Here is a 20,972-nt window from a genome sequence, read left to right on the forward strand (position 1 = left end):
TTTTTTTTTTTTTTTTTTTTTTTTTCTTTTTTGAGGCGGAGTCTTGCTCTGTCGCCCGGACTGGAGTGCAGTGGCCGGATCTCAGCTCACTGCAAGCTCCGCCTCCGGGGTTTACGCCATTCTCCTGCCTCAGCCTCCCGAGTAGCTGAGACTACAGGCGCCCGCCACCTCGCCCAGCTAGTTTTTGTATTTTTAGTAGAGACGGGATTTCACCGTGTTAGCCAGGATGGTCTCGATCTCCTGACCTCGTGATCCGCCCGTCTCGGCCTCCCAAAGTGCTGGGATTACAGGCTTGAGCCACCGTGCCCGGCCACATCTCACTTTTATTCCTGTCTGCTGAGGGCAAGAACGATGTCTTTTTTTCCACTTCAAAACTCTAGTTCAGTGCATTCACAAGAAAACTTGTAGTTAGTGTCTGTTGAACTGCATTGTATCTCCTCTATACTATTGTCAGTCCATTTTCTTTTTTATTTAAAGTATTTCATCTGTTTTTAAGTCTTTTTAAAGATTCTTCTAAATTCCTTTTGGGACCATTCAGGTTTTGGGTTATACCTATCTTCCTACACTGTAAATTTCCTATTTTTGTATAGATATATTTCTCTCTGGCTTTGTTTCTCATCTTAGGCAGTTCCACATAGATATTTATAAAGATTTTTCAGATTTTTTTCCAGCTACGGCTTGTTTGGCATTTCATTTTTTTCTTCGTTAAACTCACACTTTGTTGTCATTTTTTTTTTTTTTTTTCAGAAATTAATGCTGCTCTAAGAGTCATGGAACGACAGGGAGAAGTTTCATTTCTGTTTGCAGAGTAGTCAGCATAGATATTTCACTCTCCTCGCCACAGTGCCAAATTTAACTGTTTTTGTTTTTTTTCTGCAACCTCCACCTTCCGGGTTCAAGCAGTTCTCCTGTCTCAGCCTCCTGAGTAGCTGGAACTACAAGTGCATGCCACTATGCTCGGCTAATTTTTGTATTTTTAGTAGAGATAGGGTTTCACCATATTAAGCAGGCTGACCTCAGGTGATCCATCCACCTTAGTCTCCCAAAGTGTTGTGATTACAGGTGTGAGCCACCGCACCCAGCCTTGACTGTTTTGTTATCGTCACATGGAGGCTGAATCAAAAATTCCTTTTATCCTCCAATTTCTACTCATTACTTAGAGTGTACCTGAAGTTATTTATCAGCAAAATTTGAACTGGGAGAAAGATTTCTGATCTCCAAGCTTAGGAGTTGGCTATTCAATGCTTTCTTCCTGTAAAATGTCCATGTCAGCCTTCTGGATATAAAACAGGAAAGCATGGATAACAGAGGTAGGTGTGAGATGTCTTGAGTCACATTTCTAGCTCCTCCCTGCTTTTATTTCAGCCACAGCAGCAGTAAGTTCTGTGCAAGCTCAGATTTATGCTGCCTATATCCTACCCTAAGATGAAACCTGCAGACTCTGCTTTTTTGTGTCAGGTTAAGGAAGCCCGTTCTGTTTTGGGCACAAATATAATCCAGGAGGGCAAGGAGTTAATAGCCCTAGGGAAATCCTCAACCATTACAGGATGGTATTGATGGATAAATGCTGTAGCTTCAAGATGGACAATCCAGAGAGGTATTCTGTATGTTTGTCAGAGGTGAGTGAGGAATAAACGGTGGTATCAATAATGGACAATTATCTTGAATATTTCTTCTTTGTTTTCTCACTCTCCCTGACCTATCAATTTTGTTCCCTGAAAGCACTTCCTATATAAACTACATGCACCCAAATCTTCATCCCAGGCTCAAACTAAGCCAAAAATTCGTTCAACAAACCTTTACTAAGTGACTGTGCTAGGTACTGAGACAGACAACCTAGAGGATAAAATTCCCAGTGCCTGTCCTGAAGTGTATAGCGAGACAAACAAGGAAACCATTAACAACAACAAAATCACCCTACAATTAAAGTGAAGTAGAAGGCATAGGGGAACGGGTATCTAACCCATGCCTGGGGGAGGCGATTCCTGGAGGATGTATTCCTTGAGCTAATGGATGGAGTGTGGATCAAATACAGTAGTAATGACTCTATATGCTATGTATTAGGGTTATGCTCTGCCCCATTGCAGTATGCAGTGCATGATGTGATTTTAGGTGGTCCATGGATGGACATTTAAACTTTTTGTAGTTAATGTGTACTAGAATAAAAATAAGGAGCACAACAAACTTGAGTTCACAGAGTATTGTGGTTTCGGATAAAGCCAAAATTTTTTAATGAGTTGAAATTGGCTTTAAATAAAAGTATTTAATGAATAATAATACCTAGGTGCAGATTGGCAAAGATCGTGTAGGTGGTGTACAGATTACCCAAGTTTCGGAAATAGCATTATAGCAGAAGGACTACCTAAAATAAAATTCCTGCCTTCCAGGAACTCAACAGTTTGTTAAGGAACACAGACCCATAAACAGGGGTGATAAATGCTACACTAAATTTGGAAACCAAGTACAGGAGGAAGACAGGAAAACAGTGAAGAGCAAAGTGAGGGAGAGGCTACCGGCTACAAGACCAGTTGGAAGGCTTTTGCTCTAGTCCAGGTGAGAGGTTACAAGAGCCTGAATTAGGGTGTGGCTATAGAAATGGAAGGAATACAAGTAATGTTAATAGGCTAATTGCAACCCTACTGTGAAAACCTTACTGGTTGCAAGCAGTACGAAGGTGAAACTTGTCCAACCAAGTCAAGGGCAGTGTTGCACACACACACACACACACAAAGTAGTAGGACAGCTGAATTAATCAACTATAATTAAAAGCATACTTCTATTTGGCTTCGGTTATCAGAGTGTTTTAGTGTGAAATATTTAGATATTTGCCCCCATTTTCCCCACTTAACTCAGAAGCTGGAGAAATATTAACACATATGTATAACGCTTTCCATGTTCTAGGTTTTTTCTGAGCGCTTCACATTTGTTGACTCCTTTATCCTCATTAACCTTTATTTTACAGATGAAGAAACTCAAAACATAAGGTTAGATAACTTGCCCAGGGTAAAGCAGCTGAGAAGTAGCTAGGAAGAAGCCCAAGCATTCTGGCTATTCTCAACACTACACCAGAATAAATGAGGCCGACACACAAGCTAAGGCAAGTCACACTTCTGTATTGGATTGTGAAACAATCACTCTTATGGTTGACAAAGGTTCTGGGATCGCAATTTCCCCACCTATAAAATGGAGATAACGACGCCGGGAGTTTGGTGCAGAGAGAGAGAGAATGAATATAAAAGTGAACTTCAAACTATGTGTGTGGCTCTACGTACTACTTTTTCCAAACATGAATACGGGAACCCACAAACTGCAATTTATCAGTCGGTAGAGCTCGTAGCGCCAGGGCGAGACTCCGCCTCTGGGGCCCCGCCCACCGCGAGCGGCAGGTGGGGCCGGCAGATCTTTGCGCATGCGGAAACCGCTGCCCGCTCCCACCTCTAAACAAGGCTCAGAGTAGCTGCTGTTTCTGAGAGAACGATTCGTAGGACAGCCCCTCACGCGATTCCCTTTTGCCCTTCTTCTGCGGGCCTTTCTGGTACTTGAGCGGTGTCCAGAGCGTGACCAGTTCTCGTCTATCCGGCTGTCTTTAGGGAGCGATGCCTAGCGTTGGCCAATAGTTGGCTGTCGAAAGTGCCGGCCCCCGCGCCGGCGCCTGCAGCAGCCGGGTGGGAAGGCTCAAGATGGCGTGCCTGTTGGAGACCCCAATCCGCATGAGCGTCCTTTCGGTGAGTGACCCGCTGCGGCCGCCCGCCCGCCCTCCAGGGAGCCCCATCCCGGTCTCCACCATTCCCCCAAGCGTGGTGTGCCTCCTGGGCACCACCCCCTGGGGTGGTCCCCGGCTCAGTCTTGGGCCAGGGAGTGAGCGAGGGTGGACAGGCGGGATAGATGGGCAGAGGGGACCCCGGCCGAGCCAAAGACGTTTCCAACTCCGGGAGCTCCTGCCGGTGCGGGTTTCCAGGATGGCGTCTGGCAGGCGGGGTAGCTGGGCTTACAGACAACTGGCCCGGCGGCGCGGCTTGGACTTTGCCAAGCGTTTCACTGAGCCTTCCTCTTAGCGATGCCGCTTCCCGGGGGCCGAGCGCTCTGCCTTGTGAAGCGCCGGGCTTGCAGCCGGCCTGGGAACGAAAGCCCACTCAGCTCTCCCGGGCTTTGGCAAGAAGAGGTGCAGGCTCCTTGGCCCCCATTTCCTCAGAGCTGCCAGGCCAAGTCTGTGCGACTTCTGTTGCGTCCCAGCACCTGGGCACCGGCTGAAGCTGTTTGCTTTTTGGCAATGGTGATTCGTATCAGCTGCGACTCTTCCTAGTGTGTGTGGTTATTTAAGCCCCTTTCCTCCGCTCTGCTCAGAGGTCCCGGCCCTGAGTCAAAGGAACTCTATGTTCCCTGTGCCTGGTATTCCGTTTTTCTTTAAGGGGAGTCAAACATTGAAGGGGGGAAAAGGGGGAGAGATTTCCCCATTGTTGAAAGAAGGGAACGTATTGACATGCGAGGAAGTAAAACCTGTTTTGTTTTTTTTAAAAAAAGTTTTTTTTAAAGAAAAAGACGACTTTCACCTTTCACTATGTTGCTCTTGAACCAGGACCAGGAATGAAAGTTACTGGGAGATAACTTCGAAGGATTTTGCAACAAATTCGAGCTGTCCGACTCTGAGAATGGTCAGTTTACCAATGGTTCATTTGCTATTGTTGGAAACAAGCAGGCAAATACTGATTGACCATCTTTTAGACTTGTGGAAGCCCGTCTGATACTGAGAGGGTAGTTGGATTATAAATGACTTGTCGGGTTCCTAGAGTCTTGTAACTACAACCGGTTTCTTTTCTCTTCTCTGACTTGTCCCACAAACACTCACCTATCTGAAAGCACCTAGGACATTTGCTTATGATTCAGGGTTAGAGCAGTGTGGCAGACCTCAACCTTGAAAAGGCTTAAGTTGTCAGTACAATAATAATTTAATTTTGTGAGGCTGTCAACAGATTTTCCCCCCGATCCATTTTAGCAGTCGTTTTTTCTTATTTTTTAAACTGCAACTAAGGAAATACCGTTTACCTAAGTATTAGATCAGATTAGCTTGTTACTCCATCACTGACTGTAATGCCCAGGAATATTTTGTGAGAGTGCAGGCTAATGACTTTTACCTTATTATGTTAAAAAAAAAAAAAAAAAAGTGTGTGTCTTGGCTGTTCTCAGTTCCCCTTTAATTATGCATTTAGGTTTCATTTATTCCTCAGTTCACCTGAAGCTTACTTTTTGGATGTTGTCACCTTGTGTAATGCATATGATTGAAAGTTTTCATTTGTTTCACTTCCTTGGTAAATAATATTTTCTGCTTATTCAAAAACTTCTTGAAGAGTATTTTCTATCAATACTTCTATTTACGATTTGCCTTTAGCCCTAGTCTAATTAAGGGCTTTTTTTTTTTTTTTTTTGGGAAGTAGGAGCTTTTGGATAAATGATTTAAAATGTTTAAATTCACTGATTTTACTAATTTAAAGTGAAACCTGTACCTTTCAAAGTACTACCCAGAGCACAACGTTTTGAAACGCAAACTAGAACAGGAAGTATTCATCAGAAATTATCTTGAATGGTTGATTCCTTTAATAAGCTACAATGTACCAGTTATGTACAAGCTCTGCATTGTATACCTTAGAGAATGCAAGGATGAGATCAGAAATGCGTTTAAGGAGCTCATAGTCTGAATGACGCTGTAACTTGATAAACATAGTTTCAGCAAAGAGGCCTTCAAGTTGTTTTAAAGGATTTCCATTAGAGTCTCTTTATACCTTCTCCTTGGGAGATCTCATTGATTTTCTTATAACCTTAACTGATCAGTTCACACATCTACATTGCCAACCTTGACTTTCTTCTACATCTAGTCTTGTATCTTAAATTGTGTGTGGATGACACCCATCGCTTCCAACAAAGCACATTCCTTCTCCTAAGGGGAATTAGTTACGACTTCCCAATTTCTGTTAATGGTATTATCTTTTACTGATGAGTCACTGTTAAACCTCCTGAATAATCTCTGGTTCTTCCTTCTTTCATCCCCCTATATCTATCCGTTGTTAAGCTCTGTTGCTTCTTTATTCTTAGTGTTTCTCATATCTTTCTGTTCCCATGACCGTCCTCATTCAGGACCTTGTTGTTTTGTGCCTGCACTACCACAGCGTCCTTTTAGTTTATTTTTACTGTCTCTAGTGTCTTACTCTCTCAGTGCAAGTCCAATGTCTACGTTAATTTTACTAAAGAACTCTGCACAGCTGCTCCTCGGTTTCTTTTCTTTGTTGAGTTTATTTTGCCCAAAGGCCCAAGTTTATATTCAGCTTCAGAGTTGGGATTCTTTATTTTCTTCTTTATCTTCTTTTTTGTTTTTTGAGATGGAGTTTTGCTCTTGTTGGCCAGACTGTAGTGCAGGTGGCGCTATCTTGGCTCACTGCAACCTCCGCCTGCTGAGTTCAAGAGATTCTCCTGCCTCAGCCTCCTGAGTAGCTGGAATTACAGGCACCCGCCACCATGCCCAGCTAATTTTTTGTATTTTTAGTAGAAACGGAGTTTCACCATGTTGGCCAGGCTGGTCTCAAACTCCTGACCTCAAATGATCCAGCCACCTTGGCTTCCCAAAGTGCTGGGATTACAGGCATGAGCCACAGCACCTGGCGGAGATTCTTTATCTTCTACATGAGCCTTCTATCCTTTATAAACTGGCTTTCTCAGGGTAGAGTGATACAGGATTCTTCCAAACTCCAGTAAATCTTATTCTTCTTACTCATTTGTACATATGAATTTTAGCTTTGTATATATGTATTCTGTACATCTACTTTGAGCTTCTGCCATTTGCTGGGCAGGCATGGTGTTGAGTTTGAGAATACAGCCGTAAGCTACACAGACCTCTTTCCTTCTGGAAATGTCAGCCTAGTGGGAAAAATAAATATCAAATAATCACACAGTTTGTGAATGGTGATTAGTATTATGAATGAAGTATATAGGGTGCTGTTCAAACATGTCATAGAGGAAACTGATCTAATATGGAGGGCAATCAGAAGAACTAGGGAAGGTTTCCGTGAAGAAGTGATACTGAGCTGAGAGTTCAAGGATAAATAAGTACTAACTAGAAAAAGTGAAAGAAGAAAAGCAAACAAGGCAAAGGGAACTGCTTTTGCAGAGGTCTTTAATAATACTCTGTCTTGTCATATTAGAGAGTAAATTAATTCAGAAGTAACACTTTGTCTTGCAAATCCTAGGTACTCAGTAACTGTTTGACTGAACTGTCTATTTTGGAGGATTGGACAAACTCTCCAGCCGTCTTTTAGACTGCACCGTGACCACCCCATCCGTCTTTGGTTTGCATTTAGCATTACAGCTCACCCTTTTCAACAAATTCATACATTTCTCCCATTTTTTCTATACTTTTGAATTATGTCGATTGCATTTTTAAAAACGTCTATTTTGAAATAATTACATAGATTCACAAGAAGTTGCAAAGATAGTACAGACAGGTCCATGTGTACGTTTCACCCAGTTTCCCTCATAGGTTACATCTTATATAGTTACAATACAATATCAAAACAAGGAAATTGATCTTGGTATAAGTATGTATCTATTTCTGTATCATTTTATCACATGTATATTTGTGTAACCATTACCACCACTGTCAAGATACAAAACTATTCTGTTACCACAAAGATCTCCCTCATAGTCCCTTTTTATAGTCCCATGTACCCAGCCCCTCCCCCCATCAGGTATCCCTAACTCCTGGCAACCACTAACCTGTTCTCCATCTCTATAATGTTATATGAGTGGAATCATACAGTATGTGACTTTTTGAGATTGGTTTTTGTCACTCAGCATAATACTTTTGAGATCCATCCACGTTGTTGCATGTATCAGTAGTTTGTTCCTTTTTATTGCTAAGTAGTATTTCATGGTGTGGATGTACCACAACTTGTCTAACCGTTCACGTGTTCGGCATTTTGGTTGCTTCTAGTTTTTGGCTAGTATAACGTAGTATGGACAGTCATGTACAGGTTTGTGAGGACATAACTTTTCATATCTCTGAGTTAAATGCCCAAGAGTGCAATTGCAGAATCATATGGTAAATGCATGTTTAGTTTTAAAATAAACTGACAAGATTTTCCAGAGTGGTGTGGTACCATTTTACATTTCTACCAGTAATGTATGAGACATTGTTTCTCTGCATCCTCATTGCCATTTGATACTGTTATTTTTTTATTTTAGCTGTTTTAGTAGATGTGTAGTATCTCATCATGGTCTTAATTTGTATTTCCCTAATGATTAATAATGTTGAGAATATTTTTATTTTTATTTTTATTTTTGAGACGGAATCTCGCTCTGTCGCCCAGGCAGGAGTGCAGTGGCGCGATCTTGGCTCACTGCAAGCTCCGCCTCCCATGGTTCATGCCATTCTCCTGCCTCTGCCTCCCAAGTAGCTGGGACTACAGGCGCCCGCCCCCATGCCTAGCTCATTTTTTGTGTTTTTAGTAGAGACAGGGTTTCACCGTGTTAGCCAGGATGGTCTCAATCTCCTGACCTCGTGATCTACCTGCCTCGGCCTCCCAAAGTGCTGGGATTACAGGCTTACGTATCCTTTTGAGACAGTCTTGCACTATCACCCAGGCTGGAGTGCTATGGCGTGATCTCAGTTCACTGCAACCTCTGTCTCCTGGGCTCAAGCATTCCTGTCTCAGCCTCCCAAGTGGCGGGACTACAGGCGTGTGCCACCATGTCTGGCCATGTATAGATGGGGTTTCACCATGTTTCTCGGGCTGGTCTCGAACTCCTAAGTGTAAACCATACTCCCGCCTCAGCCTGTCAAAGTATTGGGATTACCGGTGTGAGCCACTGCACCTGGCCTGAAAATCTTCCTTATTTGCCATCCATATTTTCTCTTTGGTGAAATAATTCTTCGCGTCCTTTTGCCCACTTTCTAATTGGAGTGTTTGCTTCTTTACTGTGGTGTTTTAAAAGCTCTTTGTATGTTTGTTTGTTTTTTAAATTTTTTTTATTTTTGAGATGCATTTCACTCTTGTTGGCAAGGCTGGAGTGTGATGGCCCAGTCTCAACTTACTGCAGCCTCCGCCTCCCAGGTTCAAGTGATTCTCCTATCTCGGCCTCCCAGGTGTCTGGGATTACAGACACCTGCCATCACACCTGGCTAATTTTTGTATTTTTAGTAGAGATGGGGTTTTACCATGTTAGGCTGGTCTCGAACTCCTGACCTCAGGCAGTCCTCCCATCTCAGCCTCCCAAAGTGCTGAGATTACAGGTGTGAGCCACCGCGCCAGGCTTATTTTATTTTTTGAGACAGAGTTTTGCTGTGTCACCTGGGCTGGAGTGCAGTGATGTGATCTCAGCTCATTGCAACCTCTGCCTCCTAGGCTCAAGAGATTCTTGGGCCTCTGCCTCCCAAATAGCTAAGATTACAGGCGTGCACCACCATGCCCAGCTAATTTTTTGTGTGTATTTTTTGTAAAGATGGAGTTTCGCCATGTTGGCCAGGCTGGTCTCAATCTCCTGGCCTCAGGTGATCTGCCCACCTTGGCCTCCCAAAGTGTTGAGATTACAGGCGTGAGCCACCGTCCCCAGCCACAAGCTCTTTATATGTTTTAAATATGAGTCCTTTGTAAGATAAGTATTTGCAGATATTTTCTTCTAATCTGTAACTGGCCTTTTCATCCTCTTAACCACAGTTTAAGATGAATCTTGATCTCATACCTTATACAAAAAGTAACTCAAAATGGATCATAGATTTTATCATAAAATCAAACTTTTAGAATAAAACAGGAGAAAATCTGCAGAACCTTGGGCTTGGTGAATAACTTTTAAACATAACACCAAACGCATTACTTATTAAAAAATTAATTGGACTTTATCAAAATGAAAACTTACGCTCTGTGAAAGACCCTGTTAAAAGATGGTTGCTTTTAATTTTGGTCATTTTGTAATGGTAGAGAGGTAAGGCAACAAATTGTCTTTGAATCGTTTTGTAGTCTATTATAAACAGCTGAGGCACTTGTTGACTTTTGTCTTCTTTACAATCCTTTCCCAGTGCTGTTATGTCTTTTTTTTTTTTTTTTTTTTTTTTTTTGGAGACAGAGTCTCGCTCTGTAGCCCAGGCTGGAGTTCAGTGGTGCGATTTCGACTCACTGCAACCTCCGCCTCCTGAGTTCCCGCCATTCTCCTGCCTCAGCCTCCTGAGTAGATGGGACTATAGGCGCCCGCCACCACAACCAGCGAATTTTTTTGTATTTTTAGTAGAGAAGGGGTTTTACGGTGTTAACCAGGATGTTCTCGATCTCCTGACCTCACGATCTGCTTGCCTTGGCCTCCCAAAGTGCTGGGATTACAGGTGTGAGCCGCTGCGCCCAGCCACCAGTATGTTTTTTTTTGACAAGCAGCTGTTAGAACTATATAGGGTATTCCAAGTCTGGATATTCCTTCATTTTGTTCTGTTCTTTACAATTATAAGCATATTGTTGGCATTGCCTATAGCTACTTAATGATTTATTCTCTTACATCAATAACTGGCAATAATTAGGCAAAAAAAATTGCTGTGAAGTTGAACCTACTATCCTGTAAACAAAAATTTGGCCTCCCTAGGTTTTTAGTAATAAATGCAAAATAAAATCTGTACAGCACATTTTAAAGTTTGCCATTAGTTTACAAAGCATTAATAAGCACAGGGTATGTCAGTAGGTTGTCCTAAAATAAATTCATCAATGAATTGCCAGGAACAGTGGCTCACGCCTGTAATCCCAGCACTTTGGGAGGCTTAGGCAGGCGGATCACCCAAGATCAGGAGTTCGAGACCAGCCTGACCAACATGGTGAAACCTTGTCCCTCCTAAAAACCTGGTGACGGGCGCCTGTAATCCAGCTACTCCGGAGGCTGAGGCAGGATAGTCACTTGAAACCTACTGGGAGGTGGAGGTTGCAGTGAGTCGCGATTGTGCCGTTGCACTCCAGTCTGGGTGACAAGAGCAAAACTCTGTCTCAAAAAAATAAAAATAAATTCACCAATGAATCAATGTGAACTTTCTAATCTTTAGTGGCAGTGTGTGAAAAATGAGAGGTGCTCATTGTATGTTTCTGGACATCTTGCTGTGTATTTAAGGAAAGACTGCCACCTAAATTCAGATAGTGCATGTTCAGAAAGTCTTTTAAACTCTGTAAAGAATCAAACACATTTATGTAGGGTCTTCAGATTTTACTTTTGAGACCTAGCCTTCTTATCACCTCCTATTCTCACTAAATTTTAAAATACTGTCAGCAGACAGGAATGTCAGTGATTCTGACTTGTATGTTTTTCAATTCTGATTTGGCATTTGTTTTTGCAGTACCATCTGTCCTATTGACTTCTGGGTAAAGATACGGTATTACATGAAAAAAACAAAGCTCCTGTTATTCTCTGAAAATTGGAGAGCAGCTGCCTTCACTGGACAGTAGTGCTATGATCCCTGGGACTGTTGAGATAGAAATTAAAGGTATTCCAAATAAGAGTAGTTTTACAGAAGTAGCCCCCCACTCCCGCCACTTGTCGTTTTGTTGAAGAAAAACTGTTTTGACACATTCCATAATTTCAGAAGAATGAAGAGTTACATTCTCTAGCATATTCATAATGTAGGTATTAGAGGAAGGAGGAATGATGAAACATGTTAGGCTTTATATTAAAAATAAAAAGTTGGCCGGGCGCAGTGGCTCAAGCCTGTAATCCCAGCATTTTGGGAGGCCAAGACGGGTGGATCACGAGGTCAGGAGATCGAGGCCATCCTGGCTAACACGGTGAAACCCCGTCTCTACTAAAAAATACAAAAAACTGGCCAGGTAAGGTGGCGGGCGCCTGTAGTCCCAGCTACTCGGGAGGCTGAGGCAGGAGAATGGCGTGAACCTGGGAGGCGGAGCTTGCAGTGAGCTGAGATCCGGCCACTGCGCTCCAGCCTGGGCAGAAAGTTGCGGTCCAATGGGAAGTTTTCAACCTATAAGATCTATTAATATTGGGAGGTCTTTACCACCTGGAAAGTGGTTATTGAACACATGCTTCTTTTGCCTTAGGGGTGTTTTTAAGAATTTCTTAGGCTTTCAGAAAGCTAATGGTGATTGATGGGATAAGGGAGACTAAGGAAAAGGAAAGAGTCATGATGATCATTATAATCAAGCATGATTCACAGGATTTATGCCTTTTTGGCCAGGTGGTATCATCTTCTGAGATGGTAAGAATTAGGAGAGGAATATGTTACAGTAGTAAGTAGGAAAATGAGTTTCATTTTGGACATGCCAAATTGTAGTCAGTTGGATATAAAGGTTGAGTGCCTAAATCTGGGGTAGTGATCATTATTTTGGCATCATCATTGTATTGATCTCGGGTTCTTAGCTGTTTAAGGATGAGAATCTCAACACCTGCTTTCCCAGGAGAACATACATATGCCTAAATAGTTGCATAATTTCTAGAGGTTGCTGGATTCACTGAAACCCACAAGTCACTCCAGAATTAACTTTTTTACTTGTCCCAGTGTGAGTCAAGAAAACGTAGCAAAAGCCAGGTGCGGTGGCTCACGCCTGTAATCCCAGCACTTTGGGAGACCGAGGCAGGTAGATCACCTGAGGTCAGGAGTTCAACACTAGTCTGACTAACATGGTGAAACCCTGTTTCTACTAAAAATACAAAAAATTAGCAGGTGTGGTGGTGCGTGCCTGTAATCCCAGCTACTTGGGAGGCTGAGGCAGGAGACTTGCTTGAACCCAGGAGGCGGAGATTGCAGTGAGATGAGATCGCGCTATTGCACTCCAGCTTGGGCAACAAGAGTGAAACTCCATCTCAAAAAAAAAAAAAAAGCAAAATTTAAAATCATTTAAAATCATTTTGGAATGGTAAATATTGTAGCAATAAGGTATTAAAACTCATGAGCTATTATATGTGAGAATTATTTCCGAGGAGCTGTAATTTTTTACCCAGAGTATGCCAATAATCTCCCAAAAGGTGTACTTTGTCCACAGAAAGGGCTTTGTGTAGCAGGCCTGGGATGCAAAGCTGGGCTATCTGGATATCCAAACAAACTACAAAGTAAGGTGATTGTGGGTCTGGGCACAGGCAAAGTGAAAGAGACAGATTCGGGGTGGCCTGTGATATTGCCATGATTGTCACAGGCCACAGTGTGGGTGACTGGTCAGATACATCTTGAGCAGCCCTGTAATAGGAAAGCGAATGCACCAGCTGCTGCAAGTGATGGGCTGAGTCTGAGGCAAGCACCATGGATAGCTCCAAGGCAAGGCTATTACTGCCTCTAAGAATCTGAAGCAAATAAAGCCCTTTTTATCAGGAAGGCATCTGGCCTGTCTGGACAATACTACTTCAAAGGTATGCCGTGAAAGATGATACCCAGGATCTCCAAGTAATTACATGACAGCAATTTTGGATGATAATTTCAACTATTCTTATGGGCCAGGATAACACCTCACCCATATCTGAATAGCCTCACTTTGTTATGTCACGATTGAGAAGCTGTCATTTAAATACATCCTAGTGGACTTCTTGGGCCATCTTATCACCTTGGGAGGCATATAAATGAACCTCAACCAATCCAGAGGATATCTCAGTCTTTGTAAAACTCCTCATCATTTTTGTAACTTTGCATGTGCTTTCCAGAGATAGTTCTTGCTCCCTTGGACTTTCAGATTATGCTATCTCACACCATGGGTTCTTAGCTCATTTACTCTATCCAGAAATATCTTTTACTGACCCTCAGTTTAGGCATTCTCATCTACAGTGAAGAGTAAATAAATTGAATTTAATAGTGAGAAGAAACGTTAAAGATCTTCTAGACTCAGATAGCTCTTTATGATTTGTACCATACTTTAAAAGGGTAAACATCATAGTGCTTGATTAGAAGCATGAATGCAAAATTACTTTCACTCTTGTGACCATCAATCATTTTATGGCAATGTTTAATAGTTTACAAGGGCAATGAGAGTGCATTATCACATTAACTCACTACAGAGCCAGATGTGGTGCTGTACACCTGTAGTCCCAGCTCCTCAGTAGGCTGAAGCTGGAGGATTACTTGAGTCTGTGAGTTTGAGGTTTGAGACCAGCCTGTGCAGCATAGCAAAACCCTGTCTCTCGGGGGCAAAAGCCAAACAAGCAAAAAAAAACTCCAGAAAAAGTAAAGGCTGTTCTTCATATCCCTTTTAATCTAACTGTGCCCTGGCTTTTCTGTTATGAAAAAAGAAAATCCCTCTTTGTTCGAGTATAAAATCATGGAATCTTTTCTTGGAAGAAACCTGCAGATAATCTTTAGTTCATTCTTGTCATTTTTTATTGAGGAAAACTGAAAACTGGAGAGGCCGGGTTGCCAACTGTAATATAAAGTATCAGAGTCAGATCTCCAAACTTGTACTTTTTAAAAACAAAATTGTGTGTATAGCCTTATATTGTATATTCTTTATTATTATTATTATTATTATTATTATTATTATTATTATTATTATTATTTTGAGACAGATTCTCACTCTTGTCACCCAGGCTAGAGTGCAGTGGCATGATCTCAGCTCACTGCAACCTCTGCCTCCCAGGTTCAAGCTATTCTCCTGCCTCAGCCTCTCAAGTAGCTGGGACTACAGGCTCCCACCACCACAACCGGCTTATTTTTTGTATTTTTAGTAGAGACAGGGTTTCACCGTGTTAGCCAGGGCGATCTGTATCTCCTGACCTTGTGATCTGCCTGCTTTGGCCTCCCAAAGTGCTGGGATTACAGGCGTGAGCCGCTGTGCCCAACCGCATAGCCTTATATTTTAGAGTTTTATTTTCAAATTTGATAAGCAGTGATTAATTTACTGTTTATTTTTAATAAATTAACATGTGAAGTCTGTTTTTTGGTCTTTACTGAGAATTCAGGCTTACCTCTTATGCTCTACAAGTATATTAAATTTTAAAATTATATATTTTAGTGTTTTTATGAGTGTGTTTGTGAAATTAAAGTAGATTCCATTCTAGGAATCTCAGTTGCCATAGTATGTTACATTCTACACTAATGAGGCCCAGATACACTGTGAAATAACATTTTAGAAACTTTCCGAAGTTACTAGAGGCTACAGAAATGCAGAGCTTTGATTAGTCTTGGGAGGGAGGATGCAGTGAAACTTGACATACCAAATAATGAATAAGGATAAAGTTGGTTACAAAAATAGTACACGAGGGGTCTTTAAAAGGAATTGAATGTTTTAAATCTCATCACGTTCTAATGGGGCTAGAAGTTTGCCAGAATACAAAGAGCAAAACAAAATAAAACCAAAAAAGTCTACATCAAAATCTTGGGTTTTGGGTAGTATTTGGGTATTTTCTTCTACTTTTTTTTCTCCTTTTGGAGAGAAATTGGAATGTAGGAGTTTTGGAATACCTAAGAAGGACACAATAGCTGTTTGCAAGTCAAAGGTATGTCTTTGTTGATACTGTTACCCTTTTTTGTTCCAAGTAGAGGCAGATTTTTTCCCCTCAAGATTAGGAAAGAATTGCCTAACAATTAGTTTTGTTTTTGTTTAATAGTGAAATTAACTTTGGCAGTGAAATAGTACACATCACCAGAACTCTTCAGGCAGCAGTTAGACAGTTATGTTTTGTGTCTTTCATGGTTTCATGAGAACGCATCTAGAACAAAGGGGAAGTCATGTTGTTTGAAATTGAAGCACAATTTAGTAAAATATTGCTTTTAAAGTACTGGTGTCTGATATTCTGGATTGATCTCTCTAGGGACAAGTACAAATACATTGTCACTGGGCTTTAAAATGAATAATTGAGAATTTGTGATTGATCTGAACAGCGTACTTATTTGGCATTTAGTAAATTGTCACAGTGACAGAAGGAAGTATTTTTTGAACTGAGGGTTTTGGAGGTATCAGAAAATCAAATTTTGGTTTCACATTGTTTTAGGAATAGAAAGAGGTTCTGGGGCTCCCAGTTGACCGGAAGGTTGAGTTGTTTCAGTTTGTGGTTTCCTAACCCTATCAGACTCACACACTCTACTTATAATAGATATTTTGTGGCACTTTTTTGACTATCTTGAAGTGGCATTCATAGATAAGTTAACTGTACTCACATGTAACTTTTAAAAAGTTGACATAATGCCCCAACTGTAATAAAGGAGAAAGACATGAAGCTAATTTATAATATTATTTGAACCTGTAAATTCAGGTCCTACTATACCAGAAGTAAGAAAGTAACAGTATATTCGTAAATATACATAGTTTTGTTGTGAATGTACAGTTACACTGCAGAATGATATAGATGTGTTGTAATGTTTACTTAAATACAATAAATGATGTTTTTGTGTGACTTTCTGAAATGAATGACTTTTGGTAAAATTCCTACCAGGACAAAATACCACCTTTTCTTTATTCACATGAATTACATTCTTGGAAAATCGATTGTACATTAAAATGGTACAAAACATACTTTTGTGTTTATATGTAAAATGGAATTCAATTCTAGGTTTTTTGCCTTCATGACTGGACAGTGGAAAGTTGGGGGATGTATGCCTGTTGTCCCAGCACATCTAGCATCTTTAGTCTTTGCCCACTGTATATCAGTAGCATTTGCTGTCATTGTGACAGCCAAAATCATGTTTCAGACTTACAAAATGGATCCTGATTAGAACTGCTGAGAGCATGGGGCTTTCTGAGTGATGTGTGTGTCTTAGCATACACTCTTCCCTTTCTCACCTCCACTTCCATCTCCCCTCCAGTGTGTGAGAGTGTGTAGTAGAAGGACTTGGAAACAAAATGTGCTGTTAAACACTTTTTCCGTGCTGTATCTAGCCCTTAATATATGATATCACTTATTTATTATGTTTATTGCTTTTTCTCTTTCTCCCTTTGTTGAAATGTACAGTCTTCAATGGGCTTTTATTTATTTATTTATTTTTTGAGATGGAGTCTCCCTCTGTTACCTAGGCTGAAGTGCAGTGGCGTGATCTCGGCTCACTGTAGCCTCCACCTCCTGGGTTCAAACGGTTCTCCTGCCTCAGCTTCCCCAGTAGCTGGGATTATAGGTGCATACCACTATGCCCAGCTAATTTTGTATTTTTAGTAGAGACTGGGTTTCATCATGTTGGCCAGGCTGGTGTTGAACTCCTGACCTCAGGTAATCCACCCACTTCAGCCTACCAAAGTGCTGGGATTACAGGCATGAACCATGCCCGGCCTTTTTTTTTTTTTTTTTTTTTTTTGTTAATGTTAGTTGCCTAGAATAGTACCTGCATAGCTGTTTAAATATTTGTTGACCAACTCGGTTAAAAAATATACTTCAGCATTATTTTGTGTTCTCAACTGTATACTATATCATCATAATACTAAATTACATTTTCTCAAATACCTTTTTGCTTTAGAGCTCTTGCATGTGTTGTGCTCTCTACCTAGAGTCCTTGTCTTCTCCCACTCCTTTTTTTTTTTTTTCCTGAGACCAAGTCTTGCTCTGTCACCAGGCTGGAGTGCAGTGGCGCACTCTTGGCTCACTGCAACCTCCGCCTCCCGGGTTCAAGCGATTCTCCTGCCTCAGCCTCCCAAGTAGCTGGCATTACAGACACATGCCACCACACCCAGCTAATTTTTGTATTTTTAGTAGAGACGGTGTTTCGCCGTATTGGTCAGGTTGGTCTTGAACTCCTGACCTCACTATCGGCCCTGGCCTCAGTCTCCCAAAGGCTGGGATTACAGGCGTGAGCCACTGCGCCTGACCTCCCCCCTCCCTTTTTCACCTGGCAGATTGATATTAGTCTTTCAGATTACTTATCCTTACTTCTCAGAGATTATTTTCCATCTTGTCCCTAACTTCAACGATATCTTCAATTTTCTTTTTACATTGTGTTTACTTTTATGATTACACTAAATCACTTTAGTGTGGTTATACTTGTAACTTTCTTGTTTACATGGTGTTTCCTTTCTGTACTACAAAACCCTGAGGGTAAGGAACTCCATTTACAACCAGAACATGGCTTAATTCCTGGTAAATTAATGATGCAATTCGAGTTTCATTTAAAATCAAATTTTTGTAGAGTTCAAACATCCTATTTTTGTGTTTGTTTCTTTCATCTCTTCCCAAACCAGGATTTTCTCTCACAATGCCGAATTATGAACAGTTTATCTTGAAGTTCCTAGTAGTTTGTGGATTAATTGACATATTAAATTTTGATTAGCAACCACTAGTTTAAACATTTATTTTGTCTAGGGTCAGAATTCCTCATTGGGAATTGTAATGCTATTTTAATTTCTAAACAGCAAATGAATTAAATGAATAAGTAGATATGAAAATGAACTAGAACATACTAAACAAGTATATTTGGTTTTTGCTAAGTATTTAGCTTAGTTTGAGAGTAAGCTGCTATCAGTTGAGGATGGGTATCTTTGAATAATTTAGCTTTAACCATGAATGTGAATAACTAAGAGAACTATTAGTACACTTGTCAAAGCAAATTACCCTCTTTGTACAGAAATAGAATTACCCTGAAAATCGGTATTTCAGGATACTTTTACAGTTTAAAGGGGTTTTCTGTGTGATACCTCATTTGAGGCACACTCTGAGACATGTGATAACATCACCATTTTATAATTGAAGAAACAGTCTCAAATTTTACCTTCTTCCAAAGTTGCATAGCTAGTGAGTGGTAAAACTAAAATTCATACCTAAGTCTTCAAATGCCAAATTATTTGTTCTTTCTACTACATGATGTCTGAGTATGTTAGAAATAAAGAACACTATATTTTAATAAAATATACACAGAGCAAGACTTTATTGAAATAAGTTTGGTATTTTCCTATTAGTCTTCAAATTTTTATTCTTCATTGTCTAATAAACTAATAGTTTTACCCTAAAACTTGAGTTGAACACTTATTTTTCCTATTTTTTGAGTTAAATCCTATTCGTGACGAGTCTGGGGTTTAAACCCTTCCTGAATAAATTTTTTTCAAAAGGCAATGGTTTAAATTCACTTTAGTCATGGGTAGTTTATTCAGAGGGACAATCAGAACCTGTTCTAGTTTGCCTTTTTAGGACATCTGACTAGTTTCCTGAGCTATCTATAAGTTTTTCCACTTTTCTTTTGCAATTTTATTTTATTTTATTTTTTTGAGACGGAGTCTCGCTCTGTCACCCAGGCTGGAGTGCAGTGGCGCAATCTCGGCTCACTGCAAGCTCCGCCTCCCAGTTTCACGCCATTCTCCTGCCTATAGTCTCCGTCCAGTAACTGGGCCAAGGCCGGCTAATTTTTGTATTCCTAGTAGAGACTGGGTTTCACTGTATTAGCCAGGATGGTCTCGATCTCCTGACCTCATGATCCGCCTGTCTTGGCCTCCCAAAGTGCTGGGATTACAGGTGTGAGCCACCATGCCCGTCTTTTGCACTATTAAAGACAAACAAAAGGTGGGATTATACAGGTTAATTTGTCTCCAACAATCGTATTTTATGCGTCTTATTCTGTGACAGTTATTAATGATGCCCTCTTTCACTCTTAAAATTATCCTGATTTGGATGATAAATTTAAAGGCCTATAAGTTATCTATTGCTGTGTAACAAATTGCCCCAAAACTTAGCTGCTTAAAACATTTATTATCTTAGTTTCTGTAGGTTAGTAATACAAGTGTGGCCTAGTTGGTGCCTATGGCCCAAGATCTCTGTGTGCAGTCAGGGTGTCAGCAGGAGTCACAGTGTCATCTGAGGGCTCAGTTCAGAGAGAATTCAGTTTTAAGCTCACTCATGTGGTTGTTGGCAGGTTTTAGTTCCATGCCATGTGGGCCTCTCCACAGGGCAACTCCACAGCCTGACAACTAGTTTCTGTTAGAGAAAAAGGGAGGGAGCAGGGAGAACTTGGAAGTTTCTGAAATGGCATCTTATTACCTCTGCTGCACTGCATTTGCTAGAACTAGATCCAGTCCTCACTCAAGGCGAGGGATTGCATGACGGCGTGAATATCAGGAGGTGGAGATCATTGGGGCCTATCACAGATAGTCACCTTAATAAAAGGAAAACTGCTTCCACATAATACTTTTCCACAATGGAGTACAACTCATTACCTGTTGCTGTTTTTGTTTTCCTGAATAAATTTACTTCAAACGTCTCCCCAGCTCTCTTATTCGTGGCTGCTTCTGTGCATTTAATTGTAGCTGGAGAAAAACACAGCCATGCTGATGGGTTTCCTGTCAAATTTATAATCACAAGCCTCAGTAAGCCCCTTATTGCTCTCTGGCAGTCCTGGTACATTTTCCTGGCCCATTCAGTGTCTTATTCCTTCTCCTCTTTCTTCAAACCACTCACATTTCTTCCTCTATTTTTACTTTCCAAAAATAGAAGTAATCTGAAGAGAACTTTCACAAGCTCTCACCACCATATCCACCCAGGCTGGAGTGCAGTGGCACGATCTTGGCTCATTGCAACCTCCGCCTTTTTGGTTCAAGTGATTGTTGTGCCTCAGCCTCCTGAGTAGCTGAGATTACAGTCACCCGCCACTACACCTGGCTGTATAATTCCCTCTTGTTATTGTACTTACAAATGCTCTACTTGACTGGTAAATCCCATTCTCCCTCAGTTATTCATGAACATTGTTACAGTTCTCCCCCTCCTCATGCAGCATCAAATTTTCTTCTCTATTAAAACATTTTCATCGATGAATAAGCATGCTCTAATTTATTCTGTCTTCAAAAAATAGACTCTCTCCTGAGTCTGCTTCTTCATCTAGCTACTATATTTCTTTGCTCCACTTTACAGTGAAAAGCCTTGAAAGAAGGCTTGAAAGAAGGCTTTTCACTGTACTTAATTTTTCTGGTTCTTCTTTTCCCATTCTCTCGTAAACCCTCTCCAAGCAGTCTTTGGCCCCACTGTACCGCTGTTGTCAAGATCAGTGAACACCTCCATGTTCCTAAATTGAAAGGTTAGATCTTAATTATCATCTTAGCTACACATCACTAGGATTTGACATAGTT

General features: G+C 41.0%; 1 protein-coding gene across 7 annotated transcripts in view; it reads left to right on the top strand.

Annotated features, from left to right (window-relative positions):
* Positions 1 to 3,377: 3,377 nt before the first annotated feature.
* The window catches only part of ARMC8 (armadillo repeat containing 8), a 112,099-nt gene continuing 94,504 nt past the window's right edge, over positions 3,378 to 20,972 (top strand). For 3 of the 7 annotated variants that reach the window (XM_023187841.1, XM_023187848.2, XM_023187847.2), the window contains exon 1: positions 3,378 to 3,725. In XM_023187841.1, coding sequence (XP_023043609.1) covers positions 3,681 to 3,725 — 45 coding nt within the window. In that variant the 5' untranslated portion in view covers positions 3,378 to 3,680. Of the gene's footprint in view, positions 3,726 to 4,521; positions 4,653 to 20,972 lie in introns of all 7 variants that reach the window. The other 4 variants (XM_023187842.2, XM_023187845.1, XM_023187843.1 and 1 more) reach the window with 4 other exon arrangements.

This window comes from Piliocolobus tephrosceles, chromosome 2 (genome assembly GCF_002776525.5).
Source record: "Piliocolobus tephrosceles isolate RC106 chromosome 2, ASM277652v3, whole genome shotgun sequence".
In the NCBI taxonomy this organism is placed as follows: domain Eukaryota; kingdom Metazoa; phylum Chordata; class Mammalia; order Primates; family Cercopithecidae; genus Piliocolobus; species Piliocolobus tephrosceles.